General features: G+C 41.4%; 1 protein-coding gene across 4 annotated transcripts in view; it reads right to left on the bottom strand.

Annotated features, from left to right (window-relative positions):
• dnaaf9 (dynein axonemal assembly factor 9) overlaps nt 1-24615 on the bottom strand; it is a 217442-nt gene that overhangs the window by 124728 nt on the left and 68099 nt on the right. For all 4 annotated transcript variants that reach the window (XM_087991656.1, XM_087991651.1, XM_043696328.2 and 1 more), the window contains 4 exons: nt 17408-17492; nt 12750-12826; nt 6193-6237; nt 3544-3589 (listed from right to left, as the gene is read on the bottom strand). In XM_087991656.1, coding sequence (XP_087847782.1) covers nt 3544-3589; nt 6193-6237; nt 12750-12826; nt 17408-17492 — 253 coding nt within the window. The remainder of the gene's footprint in view (nt 1-3543; nt 3590-6192; nt 6238-12749; nt 12827-17407; nt 17493-24615) is intronic.

The raw sequence follows: 24615 nt of genomic DNA, 5'->3' as shown, positions 1-24615 counted from the left end.
GCTATTAGACAAGCTGTTACATAGGGATTAAAAGCAATTAACCACAGCTGGAAAAAAAAAAGGAATTGAAACCAGAGCTAGAGTTGGTACAGCAGAAAAATCCATACATTTTTGTGGGAAGGGTGTTCCACGGAGTTGGCATACTAGCAAAAGTTCAGGGCCGCCCTTGTCCAGACGTGTTTCTGTGGGGACCCTTGTTGCACAACAGTAGTTTCCCTACCGTTGGACTGAAAAGGCCAGGTTCAAGTCCCACCTACTTCAGGGGTGTATCATAACATTTAAGTTGACTCGAAAAATAGGTTATTAAAACATTTTAAAAAGAGGGAGTCGAAGCTACACGAGCAAAACTGTTTTTATACCGGTTTGTTATGGATGTAAGTTTGTTCACTGAGCTCGAAGGTTAGTTTTCAAACGTTTTGTCACCATACTAGGTAACATCAGTGAGTCTCCGGTGAAGCAGGGGTGTTCGTGACCTGCTTTCTATTTATGGGTTTAGGTTTCCTTGGGTTGGTGCCATTTCCTGTTTTCTCCCCCCCATTTCTTTTTCCCCCAGAGGGTGGTAAATGGGGTCAAAGTCAATGTGTTTGTTGATAAGAGTACCAGTTGGATAATTGGCTGCCTCTGCCACAAGAATAAGTGATTGCCCCGCTGCTGAATATAAGGAATTAATTACAACACAGGAAAGTTATGTTTTCAAACAACTAGTCAATGACAAATGTAACAAGGAACAAGGAAGCTACTTCTGATAAGAAGGCAAGCTGCAGACTTGCAATACTTTGGATGAAAGGAATGTAAAAAATCATCAATACCATTATATCATGGACTTGAATGATGAACATCTGTACAAATCCAACACCAGAACTTTGAACAATCATGGAAGGTTCAGTGGTTAGTACTACTACCTCTCAGCGTCAGGGACCTGTGTTCGTTTCACACAAGGCTGACTGCCTGTGTGCAGTTTGCACATTCTCTCAGTGTCTGCGCCATTTCTACTCTGTGCTCATGTTTTCTCTCACAATCCAAAGATGTGCAAGCTAGGTGGATTGGCCTTGCTAAAGTGACAACAGTATACAGGAATATAAAAGGTCAGGTACATTTGCTATGGGAGGTGCAAGGTTACAGATTTAGGGTAGGGGGAAATGGGTCTGGGTGGGATGTTCTTTGGGGGTCAGTGTGGACTTGGGCTGAATGGTCCATTTCCACAGACCATTCCATAGATTAATAAAAAACACTGTACAAGGACCTCTGCATACTCCGAGGCAGACTGTTAGTTGAAGGTGGTAATCTCCGAATTACTCTCAGCACCATATGCTAGTGACATCAGTCAGGGCACTGAGTACAGACGTTGGGAAGCTATGTTGCAATTGTACAGGACCTTGGTGAGGCTGCATTTGAGAGACTTGCGTTCAGTTTTGGTCAACTTTCTGTAGGGAGGATACTATTAAACTGGAAGAGTACATAAGAAATTTACAAGGATACTGCCAGGACTCAATAGTCTGAGTTTTCAGGAGAAGTTGGACAAGCTAGGACTTTTTTCTCATGCCTCAGTGTAGGAGACTGAGGGGGGGGGGACCTTATCGAGGTATAGAAGATCATGAGAGGCATGGATAGGGTGAATGCACTCAGTCTTCTTCCCAGGGTTGAGGAATCGAGGAATAGAGAGCATCAGTTCAAGGTTAGAGGGAAAGAATAAAACAGAACAGACGGGCAATTTCTTCTTTTAAAAAAAAAGAGGATGGTACACCAGTGGAAATGGTTGAGGCGGGAACAATAACGTTTAAAAAGACATTTGGACAAATATATAGATAGGAATTTCCCCCTCCAATTCTATTTTGATTTAATCCCTGCCCTCCCCTTCACTGTTTGATCATGCAACAATGCCCTCTGAGAAGGGCACGGCTTGTCACTGCCCCACCCTGGTGTTTCCTTTCTTCCTAATGGTAGAAATTGAATAAAGGCTTGTACACCTGTTGTCTTTCACTGTGTCTCATACCTGCATGCACAAAGAGAGAAAAAGGAAAAAAACATAACCAGGAGATTTAGAGTCTCCTCAGCTTAGGGCACTGACTGTGTGCTGCTGGTGCTAATAAAAAGAGAAAAATATATGGATAGGTAAGGATTGAAAGGATATGTGCCAAATGCAGGGAAATGGAATGAGTGTGGATGAACAGTTTGGTCAGCATGGACTAGTTTGGGAAGGGGGGGGGCTGTCTCCATTGTATAGGTCTCTACAACTCTGAGGTTAAGATGACTGGCAGAGGCATACAACTTTGGTTTAACCCTTAATGAGATGCTGGGACACCACTTGGTGTGTGGAATTAACGATGTAACCATGCAAAAGCACCTACAAAGGTCTACCCCAGGTTGCCATTTATCCACATGACATGCCAGTAATAGGGAAGACCAACAGACAGCACTTTGTCTAAGTTCACAAAGTCCTTAGGTGTTTCTCTGAGGCGGGCATATGCCTTAAGAGAAAAATGTGTGTTCCAGGAACCCAAGTACTTGAAGTATTTGGGCTGCAGAGGCGCCAAGACCAGATTACACTTGGAAGATAAAGTGAGGGCGATCAAAGGTGTCCCATCTTTCACATCTGTACTGGAGCTTAAGTCTTTCCTTGGATTTGTCCTTTTATTCTGAGAAGTTCCTACATAATCTGGCTTCCACACTGGCGCCCTTACATCTGCTATTGAAAAACAGCAAGTCTTATAGCCAAGGTGAAATGAAGCAGCAGCTTTCATCGTCTAAGGTACTGACACACGATGATCCAAAGCGACATCTGGTGCTTACATGCAATGCCTCCCCATAAAGTATTGGTTTGTGCTGGCTCACAGATGGCCCAAAGGAGGGGAATGCAGAATAGCTTATGCTTCCTGGGCTTTAGCTGATGCAGAGTGCAAATCCGCACAGATAGCGAAGGTAGGTTTGACGATCATCTTCAGTGTGAAAGAGAAAGTTCCACCAATACCTTTTATAGATGTGAATTTGTAATGGTAACAAACCACAAACCCCTGCTAGGGCTCCTAGAGGACAAACGATGCCACCCAGAGCTTCAGGTTAAATTCAGTAGTGGGCTCTCATATTAAGTGCAAACAATTGCAAGGTGGAATACAATCCAGGAGGCGAAGTAGCAAATGCGGATGCCTGAGCCACCACCCTCTGGTGGGTATACTGCCGGTGGTGCCACTACTGGAATATGTGTTCTGGTTTTAAACCTTCTGGATAGCTTTCTGGTCACCACTGCAATATCAGACTGTGGACTCCCAAGATCTGGTCCTAGCAAAAAAAAATAGCTGGTGATCTTGTGGGAAAGAAAAGGGCCATCACAATGAGGACTGAAACTTTTCTGCACCCAGCAAGACCATTTATAAATTTTATATTAAACAAACTTAAATGAACATGAATATTGTCAGGACAGAAATAGTCAAGTTTTCATGACTTTTACAGTTTTATTATTGTACCTCTACAGTGAAACAGTAACATCCAGTTACAAGTTTTAAACAGACAGTAAGTGAAGAGAAACTGTACACATTTGTAACTTACCGTTTTAATGAGGAATTTGCTTATGTGGTTATCCAATGAGATGATCCTATAAAGAAAGACAGAGTAAACATTTCTTAAACTATGAAAACTACAGTTATCATTTAGATTGGTGGTTACAGACTGAAAAGCCTGATTTATTCACTAAAGTTCACAGAAACCTTCAGTTTCTGACAACACTTCAATCACAGGGCAGCACAGTGGCTCAATGGTTAGCACTGCTGCCTCACAGCACCGGGGTCCCAAGTTCGATTCAATTCCACAGTCTTCAAAAAGGTTCTTCAATTAATTTTTAGTGTACCCTAATCCATAAAACAAGGTTTTTGATAAAGCTGCCCCAACAGGAGTTTGGTAGCAAATGTGAAAGAGGACTGAGGCACAATCTACTGGCATGGTTTAAGGATTAGCCAACTAAACAAAACAGCAGGAATAAACTGGTCATTCTGTATTCACAGACTGTGACGAGTGGAGTACTGCAAGGATCTGTACTTGGGCCAGAGCTGTTCACAACATATATCACTGATCTGGATGTGGAAACAAAATGAAATATTTTCAGATCTGCAGATGATGCAGAACTTATTCAAAATGTGCATTGTGAGGAAGATTTCAAACATTGTCAGGAAGATTTAGACAGACTTAGGGAGTGGACAAGAACATTGCAGGTGGAACATAAGGGAAAATTTGAAGTTATCCATTTCTGCAAGAGGAATACCTGTGCAGAATATTTCTTAAAATGGTGAGAAGTTGGAAGGTGAAGAGTGCAATGGAACTTGACATTACTGAACTTAATAAGTTACTGAACTCTAACAAATAGGTGTAGCAAGTTATTAGAAAGGCTAATAGAACGTTAGTTTTTATTCCAAGAGGGTTAGAGTACAAGAGGAGTGAAGTCTTGCTTCAATTTCAGGGTAGTGAAGAAGGCGTTTGGTATGCTTTCCTTTATCGGTCAAAGTATTGAGTACAGGAGTTGGGAGGTCATGTTGTGGCTGTACAGGACATTGGTTAGGCCACTGTTGGAATATTGCGTGCAATTCTGGTCTCCTTCCTATCGGAAAGATGTTGTAAAACTTGAAAGGGTTCAGAAAAGATTTACAAGGATGTTGCCGGGATGGAGGATTTGAGCTTATAAGGAGAGGCTGAATAGGCTGGGGCTGTTTTCCCTAGAGGATCAGAGGCGGATGGGTGACCTTATAGAGGTTTACAAAATCATGAGGGGCATGGATAGGGTAAATAGGCAAAGTCTTTTCCCGGGGGTCAGGGAGTCCAGAACTAGAGGGCATAGGTTTAGGGTAAGAGGGGAAAGATTTAAAAGAGACCTAAGGGGCAATGTTTTCATGCAGAGGGTGGCATGTGTATGGAATGAGCTACCAGAGGAAGTGGTGGAGGCTGGTACAATTGAAACATTTAAGAGGCTTTGGATGGGTATATGAATAGGAAGGGTTTGGAGGAATATGGGCCTGGTGCTGGCAAGTGGGACTAGATTGGGTTGGGATATTTGGTCGGCATAGATGAGTTGGACCGAAGGGTTTGTTTCCATGCTGTACATCTCTATGAGTCTATGAATTACACAGGACCTTGGTTAGACTGCACCTGGAATAGCGTGCGCAGTTTTGCTTTCCTCATCTCAGGCAAGACATTACTGTCACAGGTAGAGCAACAAATGTTCAGCAGACTTATTCATGGAATGGTGGGATTGCTCCATAAAGTGAGATTGGGCAAGCTGACACTCTGAAGAGTGAGAGGTGATCTCACTGAGACCTACAAGTAACTTAAAAGGTGGATGTAGGCAAGATGTTTCTCCTGGTTGGAAAGTGTAGAACTGGGGGCACAGTTTAATTACATGGGGGAATGACACTGAGGAGAGGAGAGCACCCCTCACCTCCACCTCTTCAGATGGTGGTGAATCTTCAGAATTATGTACTCCAAAGACTCTGGAACTCAGAGTATATCGCAGATGGAGGTTGATAAACTTTTGATTATCAATCGTGAAAATTGTTATGGAGATTGTGTGGATAAAAAGCATTAAAATGTTTGATCAGCTACCATCATATTAAATAGTGGAGCAAGTTCAAATGGGCTGAAGAGCTTCCTCCTGATTATATGATACTAAACCTGTCTCTTTTACATGAGTATAGAGAGATACTCTGGCAGAAAAGCACATCACCCAGACAACTGTAATGGAAACACATTGATGCACATTTGCAATTCTCCATCATGACATGTTATCCAGAAAGAAAGAAAAGCAAAACATGGTTTGACTAAAAATTACATTTTTCATCCTCTCTTGCTCTCCCACATATGAACCCCAATAAAGGAGTCCTGCCTCTTGACTTCTGTCACAATGTTTTCTTCAAGGGTGTTGACTGGCACAATAACTAACCCAAAAAGTAAAACCACCACACCAGAGCTTAGAAATGAACACATGCTCAAACTGAAGTTACACTGCATTCTTGGATCAACAGAGGTAATCTTCAACTTAGAATGGCCAACAATCAAACTAAGACTCTCCCACTACAGAACTTAGCTTAAAAAAAAATCAAATAAATCAAGGCAGCAGGTCCACCCAAAGTTTAATAACGGAAACTTTAGTTTCGCACATATAAATCTGTCAGTTTGGAAATACAACATTCAGAACAAAATGGTAATACTAACCTCCCTCGGCTATTCACAGCTTGAATAAGGAAAGACAAATTTGATCTGTAGACAAAATGAGAGGTTTTTTTTAATTCAAGATGCTGAATCAATTTAAAAGTATATACATTAACAATTTTGTAACATCAAATATACTGAGGAACACAAAGGAAATACTTAAGAAAATCAAGCAATCAAAAAACCATGAATGAGATGCATTATGGAATGGGAAGGAATGATGACTCCTATTGGTATTAAAATGACAAAAACTTTTGCAGCAATTTCTGATTTGCAATGCTTTCCTGAGCCTGCTTTAATTTGCGTGGGTTTTTTGTAGTTTGGAAAGGCTGAGCGCCACAACCTTGAATACACCTCTTCTGAGGTCTGATTGCCATTCTAAGCCACACAAAAAAAGTTTCTATTTCCTCCCTCTTTCGTTACTATTTGGATGCTGCTTGTGGAACCTCATTCATTGGAGAGTTCATGATCATTGGTCGAGGGAATGGAAGCATCTTGATAAATAAGCATTAAATATTTTGATTAAGTGTCATTATTATGCACTGAATTGTAATGTAGATGTGTTTAATTAGAGTCATACATCAGCTCTCAAAACTATATGGATCACTACATTGACCAGCGTTATCTCAACGTTATCTAAATGGAAAAGTCTACTTGTGCATTCAAAAGTGAAGAAAATATGCTTAGAATCTTTGGTGCATTGATCTGATGTAATCCAAAAACACAAGTTCTCCAAATTGTAATTATAAATCTTTCAACAGCCTTAGCATTGAATAGAAAGCACCCCTCTGTTCCTGAATGTGCATGTGGTAACTTAGGGGAAATAAAAAGTCACGTCTATTTTCGGTCTCAAAGAACTCCATTCGTTACATTTCTAAACCTAAGGTATTATCAATGCTTAGATGAGTTGTTTTAGACAAGATAGAGATAAAGGTAAAAGAGGTAGGTGAGTTGCATTACTAATCAGAAAGAAGGTTACATCTGCACTCAGAGGGGACATGTTGGAGCGCTCATCCACTGAGGCAATATGGTTAGAGCTCAAAAATTAAAAATGTGTAAGATCACTCTGATAGGAAAATACTATAACGACCGAGAGATTGAGGAACAAATACGTAGGCAGATTATGGAAAGGTTCAATACAAACAGTAATCACAGTAGGTGACTTTAACTTACCCAATGTTGACTAGGACTCCCTGACAGCAAGATGCTTCGACAGAACAGAATTCATTAAGTGCATCCAAGAGGGTTTCTTGAAACACATTAGGTGGACAGTCCACAAGAGGGGTCATACTGGACCTTGTATTGGCTAATGAGCCTGGCCAGATCACTGACCTTTCAGTAGGAGAGCATTTTGGAAACAGTGATTACAACGCCTTAGGGTAGCTATGAAAAAGGGTAAGTCAGGACCTTGTGGGAAGGTACTAAATTGGGGGAGGACAAATTATGTCAGTATTAGGCAAGAGCCAAGGATTGTTAATTGGGAGGATTGTTATCAGGCAAGTCCACATTTGACATGTTGGAACTGTTTAAAGACCTGCTGATGAGAGTTCAAAACTGGCATGCTCCAGTAAGGAGGAGGGACAGGACAGCAAAGTAAAGGACCCTTGGCTAACAAGGGAGGTTGTAAATTTAGTCAAAAGGGAAAAAGCAGCATACACAAGGCTTAGGAAGCTAAAATTGGACAGGGCAGTGAGAAATATAAGGAAAGAAGGAAAGTACTTAAGCAGAGAATTAGAAGGGCCATGAAATGACCTTGACAAATAGGGTTAAAGAGACTCTCAAGGCATTCTACACATATTAGAAGGATATCTAGGGAGAACTCAAGGATAAAGGAGGAAACTTGTACTTGGATGAGAGGGAGATCCTAAATGAGTACTTTGCATCAGTATTCACCCTGGAAAAGGATATGGAAGATAACGAGATTTGTGAGATGCAGACTTAATATGCCAGGGCATTTTGAGATCAAGAAAGTAGTGATGTTGGATCTCTTGAAGACATTAAAGTGGATAAATTACCAGGGCCAAATGATATCTAGTAGAAAGTGAGGAGAGCAGATGCTGGAGATCAGAGTCGAGTGTGGGGTGCTGGAAAAATACAGGTCAGGTAGCATCCGAGGAGCAGGAAAATCAATGTTTCCAGCAAGAGCCGTCCATCAGAAATGGACATTGCTGATGAAGGGCTCTTGCCCGAAACGTCAATTTAGAGAGGCAAGACAGTAGATTGCTGGGGCCTTGACCAAGATCTTTGTATCCTTGCTCGCCATCACACAGATTCTGGAGGACTAGCGAGTAGCTAATATTGTTTTTCTATTCAAAAAGGGAAATAGGGATAATCCAGGAAAATATAGACAGTTGAATCTCACATCAGTGGTTGGGAAGCTAATGGAGAGAACTTGTAGGGACAGGATTTACACTCATTTGGAAAAGCATGGCCTAAATAAGGACAATAGCTTTGGACAGGGCAGGTCATGTCTTACTAACCTGATTGAATTTTTCAAGGAGATGACAAAGGTGATCGATAAGGGTAGAGCAGTGGATATTGTTTGCGTGGATTTTACTAAGGCTTTTCCCAAGGTTCCTCATGGTAGGCTCATCCTGAAGATTAAGATGCATGGGAGCCACAGTGACTTGGCCACCTGAATACAGAATTGGCTTGCCCATAGAACACAGAGGGTAGTAGTGGAAGGGTGTTTCTCAGGCTAGAGACCCATGACTACTGGTATTCTGCAGGGATCCGTAATGGACCTCTGCTGTTTGCGATATATATAAATGACTTGGATAAAAACGTAGATGGTTGAGTTAGTAAGATACAAAGATGTGTGAAGTTGTGGATAGTGTATTAAGTTGTTAAAGGATACAGCGAGATGTAGATCGGTGCCTGTAGAGGCCTGTGACCAGTGGAGTAGAACAAGGATCGGTGCTGGGTCCACTACTTTTTGTCATTTACATAAATGATTTAGATGGGAACACAAGAGGTAGTTAGTAAGTTTGCAAATGACACCAAAATTGGAGGTGTAGTGGACAGCGAAGAGGGTTACCTCAGATTACAACAGGATCTGTACCAGATGGGTCAATGGGCTGAGAAGTGACAGATGGAGTTTAATTCAGATAAATGCGAGGTGCTGCATTTTGGGAAAGCAAATCTTAGCAGGATTTATACACTTAATGGTAAGGTGCTAGGGAGTGTTGCTAAGCAAAGAGACCTTGGAGTGCAGGTTCATAGTTCCTTGAAAGTGGAGTCGCAGGTAGATAGGATAGTGAAGGCAGCATTTGGTATGCTTTCCTATATTGGTCAGAGTATTGAGTACAGGAGTTGGGAGGTCATGTTGCGACTGTACAGGATATTGGTTAGGCCACTGTTGGAATATTGCGTGCAGTTCTGGTCTCCTTTCTATCGGAAAGATATTGTGAAACTTGAAAGTGTTCAGAGAAGATTTACAAGGATGTTGCCACGGTTGGAGGATTTGAGCAATAGGGAGAGGTTGAATAGGCTACAGCTATTTTCCCTGGAGCGTCGGACACTGAGGGGTGGGGGGGCACTCCAGAACTAGAGGGGATAGGTTTAGGGTGAGGGGGGAAAGATACAAGAGAGAGGCCCAAGAGGCATTTTTTTTTACTCAGAGGGTGGTAAGTGTATGGAATGAACTGCCACAGGAAGTGGTGGAGGCTAGTGCAATTGCAACGTTTAAAAGGCATCTGGATGGGTATGGAGGGTTTGGAGGGATATGGGCCAGGTGCACACATGGTAGGAGTCTGGAACGCACCATCAGGGTGCTAGTGGAGGGAAATACAATAAGGGTATTTAAGGGACTTTTAGATAAGCAGATGAATATCCAAGGAATGGAGGTTTATGGAACAAGGGCAGGAAGATGATATTAGTTTCATTTGGCGTCCTGTTCAGTATAACATCATAAGCTGAAGTGCCCAGTCCTGTGCTTCACTGTTCTATGTTCTACGAGCTTCAGAATCGCTTACGTCAGCATGGGACTAGACAGACAGACTAATATTATAAGAGAATTAAGGTAGTAAATAAGTATTTTTACAACAGATTGACTACTAAACAAGTCTTCAGTTTTTTTTGGAATGAAATACCACTTTAGTTCATAAATCCAGTGTGAAATAAGTTTGAAAGATATCTGAACTGAATTGTCAGAAGTCATTCTTTAATATTAATATCAAAAAACGTCTGCTGAGGTCTCCACCACACTGCTTATTGGGTAAATAATGAATGAATGAGGGTCACAGAGGGGAGTGAGGAGAGTACAACTACACAAATCCAGCATGCAGAACGTGAGAGAATAGAAGGGACATATGGGGGGGGGAAGGAGACCCAGGGGGGCTTAAATGACAGGAGACGATGTCCTAGAAGTGACTAAGTAGTGAGGCGAAAGAGGATGAGACAGCATGAGGTACTCTTCCAAAATGCAATTCCAAGAAATTGGATAGAATGGCCTGCTTCTGTGCCGACTCAATACAGCAGGTTTGTGTTTGCTCTTTGTCAGGTTTCTCTGATTTGCCTACATCTTGTTATCCACTGTTGTTTCAAATATTTACAATGAGTTGTGAAAATATCTGCAAGTTCCTTGAATGTGGAGACGCAAGTAGACAAGGCAGTGAAGGCTGCCTTTGTTATGCTTGCCTTTATTGGTGACTGAATTGAGTATGAGTTCAGAGGTCATGTTGCAGTTATACAGGATATTAGGCTGCCCATTTATGGAATACCACTTTCAATTCTGGTCTCCCTGGAAAGATATTGCGAAACTTGAAAGTGTTGAGAAAAAATTTACAAGGATTGGCAGGATTGGAGAGTTTGAGCTATAAGGGAAAGGCTGAATAGACTGGAGTTATTTTCCTGAAGCACTGGAGGCTGAGGGGTGATCTTTATAGAGGTTTTTAAAATCAGGAGGGGCATGGACAGGGTGATAAGGTCTTTTCTGAGGGTAGCAAAGTCCAAGACTGGAGGACATAGGTTTAAAGGTGAGAGGGGAAAGATTTAAAAGTGACAATTTTTTTCATGCAGAGGGTTGTGCATGTATGCAATAAGCTTGCAGAGGTGGTGATGGAGGATGGTACAATTACAACATTTAAAAGGCATCTGGATGAATTTATAAATAGGAAGGGTTTGAAGTGTTATGGGCCAAATGCTGGCCAATGGGACTAGATCAGTGTAGAAAAGCAGAGTCAACATGGCCTCATGAAGGAGAAACCAAGTCTGACAAATTTACTAGAATTTTTTTGAAAAGATAACAAACAGGATATATAAAAGGCATGCAGTGGATGTCAGACATTTAGATTTTCAGAAGGTATTTAATAAGGTATTGCATGTTAGGCTACTTAAGAACCCAGGGTGCTAGAGATAGGAAATCCTCTATACATTTTTATATACTAAAGAAGATGGGTTGGGATAAGTGGGGGCGGAGAGTGGCATTTTCAGGATGGCAATCTGAAACTGGTGGTGTGTGCCACAGGGTCAGTATAAGGACAACAATTATTTGCAATATACATTAATAACTTAGATGAGGGAAGGGAATGTTCCATAGTCATGCTTGCGGATGACAAAAAAAAAGTAGGAAGGCATATGGTGTGGATGACACAGTCTACAAAGACAGGTTAAGCAAGGAGGTGAAAACTTGGCAAGTGGAATATAAAGTGTGAAAATATGAAGTTATGCACTTTGACTAAGAATAGAGGTGTTTAACATCATTTAAATGAAGAAAAAAGGCAGAAATCTCCAGAACAGAGGAATTTGGGAGTCCTCATTCATGAATGAAGAACACGGCACCCATGTTCAGTGGGGCAGATAGAATGTTAGCCCTTATTTCCATGGGAATGGACTATAAAAGAAAGGAGGTTTTTCTAAAACTATGCAAAGCACTAGTCAGACAACCGCTGGAACACCTTTAACCCCTTTACCTAAGGTAGGATATACTGGCTTTGGAGGCAATAAGAGGTTCACCAGGCTCATACCTGGTATGGAAGAGCTGCCATATGAGGAGAGGCTAAGTATTAGAATAAAGAATGAGGTGATATTATTGAAACGTATGAAATTCTTAACGGACTTGACAGGGTAGATGCAGAAAGGTTGCTTGTCCTTGTCGGAAACTCTTGGAACAAAGGACACAATCTCAGGATATGGTGTCACACATTAAAGACAGATGAGGAGGAATTACCCTTCTCAGAGGTTTGTGAACCTGTCGACTTTTTAAAAATCACACAGGGGCTGGGTCATTAAGTACTTCAAGGCTGAGATACTCAGATTTTCAACCAATAAGAGAATCAAGGGTAATTCAGGAAAAGCAGAGGTGAGGCTCTCATTCAATGGCAGAGAACACTTAAATGGGCTGAACAGTCTACTTTAATTCATCGCAGTTTAGGAGCAGAAGTACCTTGTTGTTGTGGAGACATTTCTATGACTACAAAAACAGAGTGAAAAAGAAATATTGATTATACTCATGCTTATCAGGTACTAACCACTGTGTGCCTCTTCAGGCTTACGGTTCTTTCATCTTTGCAAAGTTAAACGTTTAAGTCGCAGCCAAAGACAAAAGTAGTTATCCATACCTTAGGACAGTTTTGTACTGCGTAAGACTATAATAGTCTAATGTTGAAAGGAAAACCTCTTCTGCAACTTCTTTGGCCTATGAATGTACAAAAAGCATCAATTATTACTACAGTCTTCTGTCTCATAAGACTCATTTGCACCAACATGGTCTGTGCTAAACACAGTTGACTATAAAATATAGGAGGAGACTAAGGCCACTCAGCCTGTCGAGTTTGCACCACCATTTGAACATATCTGATATATTTCTCAACCTACAGTCTCCCTGTAAAACTTGATCCGCCTACTAATCCATGAGACCATTAGACATCGGAGCAGAATTAAGCCATTTGGACCACAGATTCTGCACTGCTATTCGATCACGGCCGATATTTCTCAAAACTATTCACATGCCTTCTCCGGTAACCCTTGATCCTCAACAATCAAGAGCATCTCTATCTCTCCCAGTCTTAAATACATTCAATGACCTGGGCTCCACAGCATTCTGTGGCAATGCATTCTACAGATTCATCATCTTCTGACTCAAGAAATTCCTCACCTCTGTTCTGAAGGAGGTAGCTCTGTCCTTCACTCTGAGGCTATGCCCTCAGGTCCTAGTCTCTCCTACTAGTCAAGAGCACATAATACATCTTCTCCATACCCTCTCTATCCAGGCCTCTCTGTATTCTGTAAGTTTCAAACATGCACCCCCATCCCATCCTTCTAAGTTCACTAGAGTACATACCTGGAGTCTTCAACAGCTCCTCATACGACGAGCCCTTCATCCCTGAACAATTTTTAAAGCCAGGACATCCTTCCTAAATACACAGCCAGAACTGCTCGCAATACTTGAAATGAAGTCTGAGCAGAGCTTTGTGCAGCTGTAGCAGTACATTTCTGTTCTTCAATTCTAGTTTCTGTGCTTCAGATTTTGAAAGCTTTTCCCGGTTTATTCTTCCTACCAAAATACTCACACCTTCCCACATTGTACTCCATCTGCCGCTTATTTATCCACTCTCCTAGCCTGTCAAAGGACTTCTGCAACCTCCCCACTCCTACTACCTAACCTTCCTGCAAACATGGCAATAATGCCCTCGTTCCTTCATCCAGATTGTGAATGTACAATGTGGTCCCAACACTGACCCCTGATGTGCTGCTGGTGTCTTCTACTGTGTAATCTGACACAAAGTACCTATTCAGTTTCCTCACTACCTTTGTTCCCTATTACTACTTCTCCAGCCTCATTTTCCAGTGGTCCAATGTCCACTCTTGCCTCTCTTACCTTTTAGATATCTCAAAAATAAAATCTTCAATAAAATTAGTAGCTATTTTATTCTCATACAGCATCTTCTCCCCCATTATTGTTTAAGTTGTCCTCTGCTGGTTTTTAAAAGGCTTCCCAGCCCCTCAGTCTTCCCACTAATCTTCATGCTTTTTCTTTTGCTTTTATGTGGTCCCCGAATTCCCTCATCAGCAATGGTTTCCTTCCCATCCCCTACGTGAGTTTCATCTACCGTGGGATGAATTTCTAACATGTCTCTCAAATTACATCCAGAAATTCCTGCCATGTTGCTCCACCATCTCACCATCTTTCCTACTAAGCTCCCCTTCTATTCAAATCTAGCCAGCTCTTTGCTCGTGTCTTGGTAGTTATTTTTACTCAATTATAATATCATGACATCCAATTCCAGCTTCTCCCTCAAACGATAGGACGAAATCGAACATATTACGGTTACTATCCCTTCACCTTAATCTCCCTAATCAAGTCTGCTTCATTATACATCACCAAATCCAGAATTGCCTATTTCCTAATGGACTTGACCCGAACCTGCTCCAAAAGCTCATCTCATAGACATTCCATAAATTCCTTTTCTTGAGATCCACTACCAACCTGATTTTCCCAGCTCCTCAACTCCAACAACTCTACACATTGCAACTCTATATCACTTCTTGTTATCGATTTCTTTTCTCACTAACAAGGCAATGCCTCCCTCTCTGCCCGTCCTTTGTATTTCCTTGGATATTTAGTTCCTTGGGCTGTTCCCCTTGTAGCCACGTCTCTATAATACCCACATCATACCCGCCAATTTCAAGCTGCACTACAAACTCAATTACCTTGTTTCATATACTGTGTACATTTAATTACAATACCATCAGTCCTGAATTGACTGCTCAACCCTTCTCATTGCCGTCCTGTTTTCTGATATGCCTGAAGTTCATTTCCTATCCCTTTCCACACACTCTATCCTATCACTTGTTCTGGAAAGCTTAATCATCTGCTGAGCCCTCCCCATTTGAACTTTCTCTATCATTTTTCATACAAATTATGAACTTGTTTAAAATAGACTCAATGACTTGGCCTTCTGCAGCAACGAGCTCCATACATTCACCACCAACTGGCTGAAGAAACTTTTCATCTCTATTCTTCAGGACCATCCCTTCACTCTGAGGCTGCGTCAGAGTTCTAGTCTTTCCTACCAGTAGCAACATCTTCGCCACTTCATTCTATCCAGGTGTCTTGAGATGAGGCACCATCTTTGTCTCTCAATTACATAAGCAGGAGATACTAATGCCACAAACGCAGTTCCCTAGCCACTCATTTCATTTCCCTTTCTCATCACTAAGATCACTTACATCTTCAAAAAAGCATTCTTGCCCATTCCTCATTCAACCCATCTTTTGTTATCTCCAGACTGCTGAAATATTGTCTCCAATATTTTTTTCCTTCTCCTTTACTCTCACCTCCATTCCAGCTGTGAAATCGGACTTCATCTCAAACACTGCTGCAATATCCCATATTCTTTCAGCAGTCTGTTTAATCAACAATCCTGAGCTTTCTAAGCTGTATTGGCTTAGGTCCAGCAGGATTTCAAATTTAACTTCTTATCCTCCTTTTCACATCTCTTCACAGCCATGTCTACCCCCTATCTAACTTCCTCCGAAACTACGATTTTTCAGATGTTTTGGCCATAAATTCTGAAATACCCTTGCAAATTTCTTTTCCCTTCCAAACTAATCATCATTTAAAACTGACTTTGTCCTGTCCACAGTTCCTTTTGTTAGGTTCAGTGGCAAATTTTGTTTAAGGACACACCTATAAAAGCACTCCCCTGATACTTTGCTATCTTAAAAAAGTTCTAAATGAATTCAAGCTTTTTCCCTGATCAATAAATGTGTCAGTCAACATCACTAAGCACATTTTATGGCCATGATGCTTATTCCTATATGCAGAACCTTGTACGCACAATGCTCCCATTACAATAGAACAGTGACTAGTTGACAAATAGTTGATTGTCCCAAAAAGCTTTGTAGCCATCCTAAGGTGAAGAAATGTTCTATATAATGGAATTCTTTCTTCTTTACAACAGTTGCCTATATTATTTCTTAAGTAGATGGAATTAGTGGTTCCCATTATTTGGGAAGTTAAGAATGAGGGGCCATAGTTACAAGATTAAATATGTAGGGCTTAAAGCAGAACACAAATGAAACTGTATAAACTTAAAATTAAGTAACTTCCAAGTTTAAAAGTTAAATAAAAACGATCAATGATCAAGGTGCATGCAATCAGGAGACTACAGTGAAGTACTGGGGGCAGTTTTGGTCCCCTTAAGGTAAGGTATTATTTCATTGGAGGCAGTTCAGAAAAGGCTCATTGGGAAGATTCCGAGCATGGAGTGACTATTTTATGAGCAAAGGCTAAATCAGGTTGGGACTCATTTAGAAAGCACAGTGGCTCAGTGGTTAGCACTGTTGCCTCACAGCACCAGGGATCCAGGTTCAAATCCACTAATGGGTAGTTTGTACATTCTCCCAATGTCTGCACGGGTTCTGTCTGGGTGCTGCGGTTTCATTCCAAAGTCTAAAAACGCGTAGGTTAAGTGAATCGGCAGTGGTAAAAGCAGGATTACAGAGATAGGTTAGAGGGGTAGGTCTGAGTGGGATGCTCTTCTGAAGGGTTGGTGAGGACTCAATGGGCTGAATGGCCAGTTCCCACACTGTTGAGATTAAATGATTCTATGACTCCATTCATTCGGACTTTAGAAAAATGAGAGAGATGATCTCATGAGGATTTTTAAGGGGCTTGCCAGGGTAAATGCTGAGTGGATGCATCTCCTCTTGGAATCTAGGACCCGAGAGCATAGTCTCAGAAGTACAGGCCAATTTAAGACTGAGATGAGGAGGAATTTGTTTTCTCAGAGGGTTGTGTGTCTTTGGGACTCCTTACCAGAGAGCTGTGCAGGCAGAGATAGATTCTTGATCAGTAGGGGAATCAAGGATTACAGGGAAAGGGCAGGAAGGTGGACATGAGTAATGTTGAATCAGCCATGATCCTGTCAAATGGTGAAGCATGATCGTGGGCGCAGAATGACCAACTCCTGTTACTATTTGTCAGGATCTTCTTCTGGTATTATCAAAGACTGATTTTGCAAACATTTTCACATATTTTACAGCACTGTGCTGAAACTTCCAAAATACAAATGAGCAAGAATATCCCCCATGCATTCCAAGCTGTCAGATATCTAACAACCATATTATTTCTCTTTCATCTACTTGGCAGATGTTGCAAAGATTCCAAGGAATTATGAGATCATCTCTCATTTGCCTTGCCATGATTGCTATAGCCGGCAACCCCAAAATAAAAGTCAACCAGTTTATATTCAATCTTACAAAGTACACTTACAATTTTTAAGCTGGAAGTTTCCACATAGCATCGGATGCTAGCCAGCACTGCTTCTACTACAGCAACATAAATTTGTGGCAGCACCCTATGAAATAAAGATCAAAGATTTACACACTCATTCACAATGCAGCCCAGCACAGAGTTTGCCAACATTTTATCCAAATGTCACATGTAGCTAATTGAGAATACATGTAGTTAATGGATTTCTGACTAAAATTAGAAATGAATAATAGGCATCTGGCATTGGTCACGCAATATTCACAATTACATGAAATATTCACGTTACTATCTACTCTTTTGTCTGTGTTTTTGACAAAGTGGTAAGAGCAAAAGCAGAATGAGTGTTATGGATTGCTAGGAATACCTTTTTATTTGGTTACTGAACTGTGGGAGATGCTAAGTAAATGGTTACTCCTTCCCTTTAGCAATACAAAAAGGGACTGTTCCTTCTGCCACACCTTGGGCTACACCTCAGTCATCTCTAAAACCACAACCCTTCTCATACAAGCAAAAGAAATACAGAACTTGCCCTTTTACCCAGGGTCCAAACGTTCCTCCCAATTACCATAAGACCATAACACATAGGAGCGGAAGTAAGGCCATTCGGCCCATCGAGTCCACTCCGCCATTCAATCATGGCTGATGGCCATTTCAACTCCACTTAACCGCATTCTCCCCGTAGCCCTTAAATTCTTGATGTCACAAGGCATTATCAATCTCTGCCTTGAAGACATTCAGCGTCCCGGCCTCCACTGCACTCTGTGGCAATGAATTCCACAGGCCCACCACTCTCTGGCTGAAGAAATGTCTCCGCATTTCTGTTCTGAATTTACCCCTTCTAATTCTAAGGCTGTGTCCACGGGTCCTAGTCTCCTCGCCTAATGGAAACAATTTTCTAGCGTCCACCCTTTCCAAGCCATGTATTATCTTGTTAGTTTCTATTAGATCTCCCCTTAATCTTCTAAACTCCAATGAATACAATCCCAGGATCCTCAGCCGTTCCTCGTATGTTAGACCTACCATTCCAGGGATCATCCGTGTGAATCTCCGCTGGACACGCTCCAGTGCCAGTATGTCCTTCCTGAGGTGTGGGGACCAAAACTGGACACAGTACTCCAAATGGGGCCTAACCAGAGCTTTATAAAGTCTCAGTAGCACAACGGTGCTTTTATATTCCAACCCTCTTGAGGTAAATGACAGCATTGCATTCACTTTCTTAATCATGGACTCAACCTGCATGTTTACCTTTAGAGAATCCTCAACTAGCACTCCCAGATCCCTCTGTACTTTGGCTTTACGAATTTTCTCACCGTTTAGAAAGTAGTCCATGCTTGTATTCTTTTTTCCAAAGTGCAAGACCTCGCATTTGCTCACATTGAATTCCATCAGCCATTTTCTGGACCATTCTCCCAAACGGTCTAGATCCTTCTGCAGCCTCCCCACTTCCTCAATATTCCCTGCCTGTCCACCTAACTTTGTATCATCGGCAAACTTCGCTAGAATGCCCCCAGTCCCTTCATCCAGATCATTAATATACAATGTGAACAGCTGCGGTCCCAGCACTGAACCCTGTGGGACACCGCTTGTCACCGGCTGCCATTCAGAAAAAGAACCTTTTATCCCAACTCTCTGCCTTCTGTCAGACAGCCAATCCTCAATCCATACCAGTAGCTCACCTCGAACACCATGGGTCCTTACCTTGCTCAGCAGCCTCCAATGTGGCACCTTATCAAAGGCCTTTTGGAAGTCTAGGTAGACCACATCCACTGGGTTTCCCCGGTCTAACCTACTTGTCACCTCTTCAAAGAACTCCAACAGGTTTGTCAGGCACGACCTCCCCTTACTAAATCCATGTTGACTTGATCTAATCCGACCCTGCTCTTCCTAGAATTTAGAAACCTCATCCTTAATGATGGATTCTAGAATTTTACCAACAACCGAGGTTAGGCTAATTGGCCTATAATTTTCCATCTTTTGCCTTGATCCTTTCTTGAACAAGGGGGTTACAACAGCGATCTTCCAATCATCCGGGACTTTCCCTGACTCCAGTGACTTTTGAAAGATCTCAACCAACGCCTCCACTATTTCCTCAGCCACCTCCCTCAGAACTCTAGGATGTAGCCCATCGGGGCCAGGAGATTTATCAATTTTAAGACCTTTTAGCTTTTCGAGCACTCTCTTTTGTAATGGCAACCATACTCAACTCAGCCCCCTGACTCCCTCTAATTGTTGGGATATTATTCATGTCTTCTACTGTGAAGACTGACGCAAAGTACTTATTAAGTTCTCCTGCTATTTCCTTATCTCCCATCACTAGGCTTCCAGCATCAGTTTAAAGTGGCCCAATGTCTACTTTTGCCTGTCGTTTGTTTCTTATGTATTGAAAGAAACTTTTACTATCATTTCTAATATTACTGGCGAGCCTACCTTCATATTTGATCCTCTCCTTCCTTATTTCTCTCTTTGTTATCCTTTGTTTGTTTTTGAAGCCTTCCCAATCTTCTGATTTCCCAGTGCTCTTGGCCACTTTATAGGATCGCTCTTTTTCTTTGATAGATTTCCTGACTTCCTTTCTCAGCCATGGCTGTCTAATCCCTCCCTGGATAATCTTTCTTTTCTTGGGGATGAACCTCTGAACAGTGTCCTCAATTATACCCACAAACTCCTGCCATTTTTGCTCTACTGTCTTCCCCGCTAGGCTCTGCTTCCAGTCCATTTTCATCAGTTCCTCTCTCATGCCCTCATAATTACCTTTATTTAACTGCAACACCATTACATCCGATTTTGCCTTCTCTCTTTCAAACTGCAGACTGAACTCTACCATATTATGATCGCTGCTTCTTAAGTGTTCCCTTACTTTAAGATTTTTTACCAGAGCAATTTACATGCTCTTCTTCAATTTTGTTCACCATATTTATTATCCATGGTGCAGCCTGCTGTACTAAATACAGACTAAATGCTAGTTGAGTGACTACTTTGTGAAGCAACTTCACTCAGCCTGTATGTACGAGTTTCTGGTCTCCTGTCTTTTTAATTCTCATCCACACTTATGACCTCTGTCCTTGTCCTCCATGCTTTGAAAGTTTATAAAATCATGAGGAGCATAGATAAAATGTGAATAGTCAAGGTCTTTTCCTTAGGGTAGCCAAATCTAAAACTAGATGGCACAGATTTAAGATGAGTGGAGTCAGATTTAAAAGGGACCTGTGGGGCAAGTTTCTCACACAGAGAATGGAACAAGCTGCCACAGGATGTGGTCAAGGCAAATACAATTCTAACATTTAAAAGACATTTGGACAGGTACATAGATAGGAAAGGTTTAGAGGCAAATGGGCCAAGCGCAGGCATATAGGACTCATGCAGTTTAGGAAACCTTGACAGCATGGATTAGTTGGGCTGAAGGGCTTGTTTCTGTGCTGTATGACTATAACTCTATGCTCAACGTCAGTTCAAGGATTAGTAGTCCTTCTTTCAATTAGGTACTTCACACCCCTCTGAACTAGAGCAAATTCAAATAACAATTCTGTTGCATCCATTTAAAGACACCAAACCATACACTGCCAGTGTGAAAACTGAATTTCTGCTGTTAAACTGAAAATGTTGAAATCAGATCAACTGTCTTTCAAGATACCTCACAGAATTTCTTTTTAACAAAGTGGCCAATCTGATGTCACCCATTCCACATTGCTGTAAACTAATAATTGTGTAACACTACTATGCAGCTGTTCCTGTCTACAATAGGAGGGTTAACAGCCATATTATTATTGCACCTGAAAGAGCAATTCTATGCTGAGTAACTTATCTCCTGACTGCACAAAGCCCTCCCACTATCCAAAGACACAAGTCAGGAGTTTAATAGAAGATGCTCCACTTGCATGAATGATGGGCATAAGTTCAAATATCATCCACTATCTGCACGGTGCACAAACTGATAATTCTTAAAGCTAAACTTTTTGGCTTTCAAGTAAATGAACGAAAAAAAAACTGACAAGTAGTACAAATAAATTGACAATGCCATAAAATAATTTATTTCTTGACAAAATTTGAAAGCATATTTGGGTACTAAATAAGTGAATAAAAGATGAGCAAGTACTTCATATATTTAATGCCAGAAGGTCATCTTTTAAGTCATACATTCAAAGCTGTTCGCAGTCTGAAAATGGGAAAATTACCAATAATAGCTCCATGTGCAGCATAAGTGATGAGAATTATTTAATTCAATTTTATCAATTTTTATTCTTCTTCCACATGTCATGTCATGGGGTACAGCTAGCACTTACTGCCCAATCCTAAATGGTGGTAGTACTGGTGGTAGTGGCCAACCACCTTCATGAACCACTGCAGATTGGACTGTGCAGGTATAGCTACAACACTGTTAGAAAGGGAATTCCAAAATTTGGCCTCCGTGTCAATGAAGGAACATGGTTGGGCCCATGCACCTGCTGCCTTTGTCCTTCCGGATGGTGGATATTATGGATTTAGAAAAAGTATCAATAGTGCCTTGTTGAGTTGCTGCAATACAGCTTGTTTTAGTGCACATTGCCAAGACTATACAACATTGATGCAGTGAATACGGTCGGGGAAAGCCTGGGTGCCAAGCGGTGGGCTGCTTTCTGTCAAGCTTTTGAGTGTTGCGGGAAATCAGCGTAAGGCTAATTACAATAGGATTGGGCCAGCTGTTTGAAGGAAAATTCGTATCTGACAACGTGGGAGTCTTTTGAAATCTATTTGACTGAAGTTCAAGGGCTTCATGTTCTAGTGAGGATGAAACCGAAGGCAAGATTCAGGAACGGTGGATGATGATAGATTTTCTAAGTTTTGTTAAAAAGAAAAAGGAAGCATTTGTAAGGTTTAGGAAACCGAGATACCGAATACTTCACATCACTTTTCACCAAGGAGAAAGATATTGATGTTGCTAAGTTTAGAGGGGGATTTGTTGAAATTGAGGAACATTGCTATTAAGAAAGTGGTGGTGTTGAGCATCTTCAAAAACACCAAGTCAGATAAGGCCCTGAGCCTGATATGATCTAGCCCAGGATACTGAAGGCAGTAAGGGAAGGAATTGCTCAAGCATTGAAAGAGATCTTCCTATTCTCTTTAGCCATAGTTGAAGTTCCAGAAGATCCAAGAATAGTTAAAATCATTACTTTGTTCAAGAAGGGCAACAGGGATAATCCAGGAAGTTACTTGCACTTGGGGAACATAAGAACGTAAGAACTAAGAGCAGGAGCAGGACATCTGGTCCTTAGAGCCTACTCCGCCATTCAGTAAGATCATGGTTGATCTTTTTGTGGACTCAGCTGGACTGACAAGAAAAGACTTACTCGGGAGAGTCAGCTTATCTTCAGCAGAGGTTTTGTCTCACAAAGTTAGTAGAGTTCCTTGAGGAAATGACAAAGGTGACTGAAAAGGGTAAGGTAGTGGATGTTGTCCACATGGATTAGAGTGAAGTATTTGACAAGGTTCCTCATGGTACGCTGGTGCAGAAGATCAAATCACATGGTAAGCTGGCAAGACAGATACAAAATTGGCTTGGCCATAGAAGGCATATTATGCAGGGGTGTTTCTCCAACTGAGGTCTGTGTATAGTGGAGTCCCATCATTGCTGGGATTACTGTTGTTTGTAATAGATTTGAATGAAAAGGACAGCGGTTTGAATATAAGTTTGCAGATAACACGAAAATTGTGGATAGTGATGAAGAACATCAAAGGATGCAGTAGGATATTGATCAAGTGGAAAGTTGGGTATTAACATGGCAGATAAATGTTAATCTGAACAGATGAGGTCAAATGCGAGAAATTAGTATACTGTAAATGGCCAGACCCTTAGGAGTGCTCATGTACAAAGAGAGCTTGGGGTTCAAGTCCATAACTCCCTAAAAGTGACAACATAAGTAGATAAGATGGTAAAGAAGGGATACAGCATGCTTGCATTCATTGGTCAGAGCACTGAGTATAAATTGGCAAATCATTTTGCAACTTATGAAGACTTTGCTCAGGCCACATTTGGAGTACTCTATGCAGTTTTAGTCACTACACTGTAAGAAGGGAGGTGGAGGCTTTGGAGAGGATGCAGAAGACATTTACCAGAATGTTGCCTGGATTGAAGTGCATCAGCTAATCAGGAGAGGTCGGACAAACTTGGATTATTTTCACAACAACGTCAGATGCTGAGGGATGACTTGACAGAAGTAAATAAAATTATGAGAGGTGGGGAATCAGAATCTCTTTCCCAGAGTGGAAATGTCAAATGCTAAGGGGTTTAGGTTGAAGGTGAGATGGGCAAGTTTAAAGGAGATAATGCAAGGAAAGGTAATATATTTAAAAAAAAACACACAAAATCAATCAAAGGGTGGCAGGTACCTAAAACACACTTCCAGGGGAGGTGGTAGAAGCAGATACAATAGCAAAGTTTAAGCAGCATTTAGACAGACACATGAACAAGCAAGAACAGTGGGATATGGACCATATGCAGGTAGATTAGAATAGCACATGGTCAGCACAGACATTACGGGCCAAAGGGCCTGTTCCTGTGCTCTGTTCTTCTATATTATAGGAGCTGCACTAATCCAGGCAACTGGAGAGTATTTCGTCATCACTCGGATTTGTGCCTCGGAGATAACAGACAGGTTTTAGGGCACCAAGAAGCGAGTTCCTCATCACAACTCCCAGCCTCTGACCTGCTCTTGTCGCTACAGTTATTGCAAAAAATCTTCATTATACACTGATTCACTACCCACAGATCCGCATCCTCATTACGCCAGCCCGAGGTCCCATCTTTAAATTCCGCAGTCTCACATCTTGTTTGCTTTTAGTAAACATTGTGTGGTCCTTCATGGTACATGACTGTGGTATCCATGCTTACTGTCTGTGCCCTATCTCTCACAGATACGGAGGACTTAGTGTTTATGGCTGTCCAGTTCAGCTCCAGATCTGTGGCCGCCCCATGAAGTTAAATCATTTGACAAATAATTGACGTTAAAGAACAAAGGCATACTTTCTCAGACAAATCTGTTTAAATTTGCCAAAAATATGAAATATCACTTGCACAAAAACTAATTGTACATGGGCACAGATCAAATGAACTCCGTAGAAAAGTAAAACAACTTGGCAGCTATTGCAAAGCTAGTTTCTTTCAAATCCTATTCCGAGCTATAAATTATTTTACAACAACAATTCTCAGATTTTCAACTTTATAAAAAACAATT

Source organism: Chiloscyllium plagiosum, unplaced genomic scaffold (genome assembly GCF_037043375.1).
Source record: "Chiloscyllium plagiosum isolate Xiang-an unplaced genomic scaffold, Cpla_swu_hap1 HiC_scaffold_1, whole genome shotgun sequence".
Classification (NCBI taxonomy): Eukaryota; Metazoa; Chordata; class Chondrichthyes; order Orectolobiformes; family Hemiscylliidae; genus Chiloscyllium; species Chiloscyllium plagiosum.
Note: the sequence above shows the minus strand (reverse complement) of the source record. Positions and strands in the feature narration are given on the sequence as shown.